At 49.3% G+C, this 5352-nt stretch overlaps 1 protein-coding gene across 1 annotated transcript in view; it reads left to right on the top strand.

Annotated features, from left to right (window-relative positions):
• The window catches only part of LOC104525133 (trinucleotide repeat-containing gene 18 protein-like), a gene marked incomplete at its 5' end in the record, with an annotated part of 18531 nt that extends 13191 nt beyond the window's left edge, over nt 1-5340 (top strand). Inside the window, 3 exon segments of the mRNA XM_010168204.1 lie at nt 976-1150; nt 2232-2595; nt 5246-5340. Coding sequence (XP_010166506.1) covers nt 976-1150; nt 2232-2595; nt 5246-5340 — 634 coding nt within the window.
• Nucleotides 5341-5352: the final 12 nt, after the last annotated feature.

The raw sequence follows: 5352 nt of genomic DNA, 5'->3' as shown, positions 1-5352 counted from the left end.
AGCAGCCTGGCGTGGGAGATGGAGGTGCACCCTCAGCCAGTGTCCAGGGTCTGAGGTGTTGGTTTAGATGTCTGCAGAGGTCAGCAGAGAGGATGGAGGGGAGGGGAAATGCCTGGAAGCTGAGGAGTCTGCCCTGTGTCAGCAGCTTTGAGGTGGTGGTATGAGCTTGACCAGCAGGCTTGATGTGAAGGAGGCGGCATATGAGAGCTTTTCATGGAGGCTTCTAGAGGTTTTGAGGTGTTGACTGATCTCTCCATCCATCAGTTAGTTTCTAGAGACAGCTGGGGAGCAGTGAAAGATGTGCTTATAGTCTCACCTACTTTTTTTTTTTTTAAATTATTCTTTATTTACTCATTTCCCCCAAATCCCAAAGCGAGACCAAAGACAGATCACAAATGCCTCTCGCAGAGGGGCCAGCTTGTAAAGCAGGTTGCCCATCCTTTGAGCGAGCCAGTCCCTGCAGTGCCCTTGTCCCTCCATGTCACCCTGCGTGGCAGTTCCTTACCACCTCCTTGCTCGTACCTGAGCAACCAGAGCAAGTGTCTGGGCAGTGGGGCACCTCCCTGGGCCTCGAGAATCTCTCTCTGCACCTCCAGAGTCCATGAAAGTAGAGGTGGGAAAAGACCTACAAGGCCAGCTCAGATGTCTGTCTTTCCCTCTGCTGCTCTGTACCAGATCAGGCACTTTTTGGTGGCTGTTACTCAAGACACCAGTTACTTCCTTTCAGAGACCACCTGGCAGATCTCTGATTTCAGCACCCTCATGTGTACTGGTGGCCAAGAGTGTGCACGAAAAGCTCCTTGGCTCTCCTGTTTGCTGGAGAACCTTGTCCAAACTGCTGTCACTTCACAGTGGACTTGACTTCCACTGAGGATCCCCACTGACCTAGGAGGCATTTAACCTCACTTTTGAGCTTGGTGGGGATCACAGGGAGAAAAACCCCCCACGTTGACCCATCCTGTGCTTGGCTTGCAGACTGAGCAAGTCCTTGTTGCTCTCTGAAGACTCTGAGACTGGTGAGGGCATGAAGAAGAGGCACAAAGGGGCCCTCCCGGAGGAGGACGAGGATGTGGAGAGCAGCAGTGGCAAGATGAAAGGGAGGAACCAGAGCTGGGAAGAGCACGATGCGACTCCCAGCTACTCAAACGAGGTCAGTGCCCTCCTGGGGAATATGGAGCCATGGGCCAAAAGCAGATCTCTTTCCTGCTTTGCTACTTTTGGCTTGCGCTGGATAACTCCTCCTGATCTTAGTGCATCTGCTTTCACTCCATCTGGGTTTAGAAGCTCTTCACCAGAGAACTGTCTGTGCAGGGGAGGGGTGTTGGCAAAGGCTAACGTTGGCTTATGGAGGTTGGACCTCTTTGGTAGGCAGCAGAGAGGCAAACACCTTGGAGCCGGCCGAAGCGTTGCAGTGTTGCGCTGGCTCTGAATCCAGAGCAGTGCTTGTCTTACCCCTTTGCCCGTTGAGATACTGGAGGGGAACAAAATTCCTGGAGCGAGGGAGGAAAGGGAATGCAACCTTACTTTTTTAAATGCAGAATTTTCTTCTGCTTCTGTTGAGGGAATGAGATATTTACTGGAGCTTTAAGCTGCTGATGAAATCCAAACTGCATAGAGGCGAAGTACTGAGTTACAGCTGCTGTTATCTAGCTGTAGCACATGTCAAGTATATTTACTTTTTTCAAGAAGCAAGAAAATACTGAAAAGGATGTAACAGCCCTGGCTGTAATGCAGTGGTGCTGATGCTCTTGCTGAGAGGTATTTGGGTCTTTTTGGTATCCCAGCCTCTGGAGCTGGTTGATTACATGGAAATCCGTATTTATTTGGCTGGGGTTTGGGGTAAAGAAGATTTTTAATCCTCGTGATTTCGAGAAAAGCTTGTAAAACCAACCCAAACATATCCTAAAAACCAGAAGGTGTTGAGAAAAAAAGGACTCTAAACCATGTTGTTCTATGAACATATTTCTTTTGGAAGAAAATTCAATTTTTCTCAGTTAATCTTGTAATTTTGTGGTGCTCGATAAGGGTAAAGCTGTGCTGTTTGCTGACATCTTCCTCTTCTTCCTCCCTAGCGCCATGGTGGGTTATGGCAACTGGGGCTTAAGACCATCGTTTTGAGGCCTTATGAACTAGCGTGTGTGAGAGACTGTTATGAGGGCTAGTAAAATCCCTCAGGCCTGCCCTGATACCTGCTCTGTATTCACCTGTGCCTCTTCCTTTCACCTCGGCAGTTAAAGCTCAAGAAGAAGAAGATGCCATCGGATCAGGAGCAGCTGGCCAGCAAGCTTGACAAGGCTCTGTCACTCACCAAACAAGACAAGCTCAAATCCCCCTTCAAGTTTGCTGACAGCTCTGGGGGAAAGACAAAAACTAGTGGAGGTGGCAGCAGGTACCTCCCACCCCATGAGGTTCTGCCGAGCAAGGAGGAGAAGAAGAGCCTGGCCAAGAACCTGGGCCTGTCACTGAAAACCACCAAGGAAGGTAAAAACAAAGTGGCTGCCAAAATGAAGAAGATGGAGGTGGGGTTAAAAGTCAAAAATCAGCTCAAGGTTTCCCATTCACCAGCAATATCTGAAGTTAGCAGCTACTCCTATAGTAAGTAACCCCTCATTTATCTCTTCTTACAGTCTAATCTGTTGTGGGGGCTTGTGGTGGCAGTTTCTGGCTTCTTTGAAGGGGTCTTGTTTGGAGATGGGTCTGATTTTGCTCATGAGTGAAAGGTGACCTCCTTCCTGGCTAATAAATGCTGCTGCATCTTTGGCGTCAGCATGAGTTGTCCACCCAACTTGCTGTCCAAGAGGTAGCCAATATCAGTGCATCTTTTCCTGGCCTCTGTTGTACTGATCATCAATGGGGAGAAATGCTTTAAAAAAGAAGTTGTCCCATGTTCTTGCCTTTTGGTTGGAGTAGACACTCTCCTTCTACCTGTCAGATGAGTACTCAGCCTCTGCTCCAGGAGGTGGATAATGGTTGACTTTTGAAGTCCTTGTTAAATGGGGTGAGATTGGTGTTAGGATTATGCTGTGGAGTCAGATGGATTGGGCAGAGCCTGCCAGTGGCCATTGATGTTTGTGAGCATCCTCCTGCCCTTCAATATCATGGCTTGGTTCCTGGCTGACGGTGCTCAGCCTTCCCATCTGTCTCATCCCATCTCCACCTCGACGTCCTGTGTACTGAATGACATTTCTGAACCCAAAGCGCACCTGAGGCAAAGGTTCCTGCAACCGAGCAGAGCTGGGGACCCCCTCTTACAGAAGGAAAAATCTGAAGTGCAGATAGTGTCAGGAACACAGTAGAACCAGAGGTAGAAGAGTCTTTAATGGTTCAGGCAGACAATGGGGCAGAGAGCATGTGAGGGACTTGGAGTTTGTGGTTTGAGACCTGGTTGTGTACTTTTCCTAGCTCACTTGCGTACACATCTTTTCCTTTGCTTGCATTTATTTAAGTCCAACGTTAAAAACTCTTACGAGGTGTTCGTATGCATAACAAATCTATCTCTTGGTGCAACACCGGTTTAGAAATTTCCCTAATGGGGAAGATGATGAGCCAGTGATTCTCCAACTAAATAAATGTTTGGCATGTAATTAGCCATTTACGTGGCAAAATAAGAGCTATTGTGTCCACTGGACTTGAACACAGCTTTTGGCTGGTCATGCTGTACACACGACCCAACAGTTCTGCTCTTGGATGTGCTTCACTCCCAAGGACAGACACATGACTCCTAAACTGGGAGCTCTGGAGCTAATAAGGAGAGGAGGACCGGGCTGTTACTGGAGCAAAAAGCCTTGGCTCGTGGCAGAGGGAGCTTCTGCAGTGCTTTGGCACTTGTGGTTTCATGAACAAAACCTCCCTCTCAGACCTAAGGGAGCTGCTGTTTCACCCCTCTCCTCTCCAGCAAGTGTCCTGGTGTAGGAATGTGCCCCTTTGCCACATGAATCTCAGCGCAGGAGGATTGTTGTCTGAAGAACCGACTCTGAAATGGCTCAGCTTTTGGTGCATGGTTTTTCAGCTGTGTGCAGGTTCAAGGAAAGGGCTTTAGCCTGTCACTTGGTCACTCGAGCATGATGGATTTGGGGAGGCAGGTCGAGCATATGGCAGCACCTCCTATGACTGGTGGGCTGCTCTTGTGGAGGAGGAGAAGTGGGACTGGTGCCAAGTCCTTCTGCCTCCTAACCTCATGATTTTCTAGCTGGAGTCCTGAAAACCTTGGGCATAGATCCAAAGGGTGAGCTGAGCATCCTATTCCCACAGATTTTAACAGAAGTCAGATGCCCAAAGCAATTTGTGTATTTGGGCTTTGGGTCTCCTAAACTTGCTATCCCTCATTCCTCCCTCTTCACAACCAACACAGTGGAGGTGGACCTGGACTGATGTTGGCAAGCATCTGCTGCTGCTCACAGGCTGGAATGGTCCCCACCACTGTGTCCATAACATTGTGGCACTGATGATGTCATGAACCAGGAGGTGACAATTCATACCAGCTTTTATTGCATCCAGGTGGACCGTATACTTTTCATTCCACTCATCAGATGCTAGAGGGGACCACAGGATAATTTCTCACTGCCCACAGGGCTTGGCAGCTTTGTAAAGCCTCAGTTCACAGACCGAGGAGTGGCTTGGTCCCTGCTCCATTTCAATGTCCTTTATATTGGACACTGCAGAGTGTCTGGGGTGGCACGTTTGGAGTTAGACATTTGGAATTAGACATGTTGCTGGCTTGGCAGCTGGGCTCACTCCTGTTGCCTGTGTCGAAAACCCTCTGGGAGAGTTAGTTCATGTAGAAAAGGAGATTTAGGTCAGAGTGTTGAATATAACCATGGTTAAGACTTATTAAGGTCAATGGCTTGGTTGGCATCGCTGTGCATTCGGTGGACATCTTCATAGCGGAAATGTCTACCTCAGATTTCTGTTCCCGAGCTAAAAACACCCTTTGGATCTTGTCTTAAGGCAAGACAGGAGTCATTTGGCCTAGGTGGAGAGTGTCTATTTCTGACTGAAAGAGGGAAATACGTATTTCTGTGTTTATTTGGCTCCCACTTGCTTGACCACAAGACTCGTGGTGATGGAGGGACCTGGCAGGGGTGGAATATGGTGGCACTTGGCTCCTCCTGCAGCCACTTTCCCTTCCTGGTTTACAGCCCCTTCATAAAGAAATACACCAAAAGCAACCCCCCAAAAAAACACCCCAAAACCCCCAAACCCCCATTCTCTGATGTAACACTCTTCCCACCCGCTTTGACCACAGATACGGACTCGGAGGAGGAGGAGGAGGGATCCCTGAGGGCCGAGTGGCCGGCGCAGCCCCCATCCGCCCCCAAACCGCGGCCGCCCGGTCTCTAACGCACCGCGGCC

Source organism: Antrostomus carolinensis, unplaced genomic scaffold (assembly GCF_000700745.2).
Source record: "Antrostomus carolinensis isolate BGI_N321 unplaced genomic scaffold, ASM70074v2 scaffold28725, whole genome shotgun sequence".
NCBI classification, from domain to species: Eukaryota; Metazoa; Chordata; class Aves; order Caprimulgiformes; family Caprimulgidae; genus Antrostomus; species Antrostomus carolinensis.
This window is presented reverse-complemented; position numbering and strand designations above follow the sequence as displayed.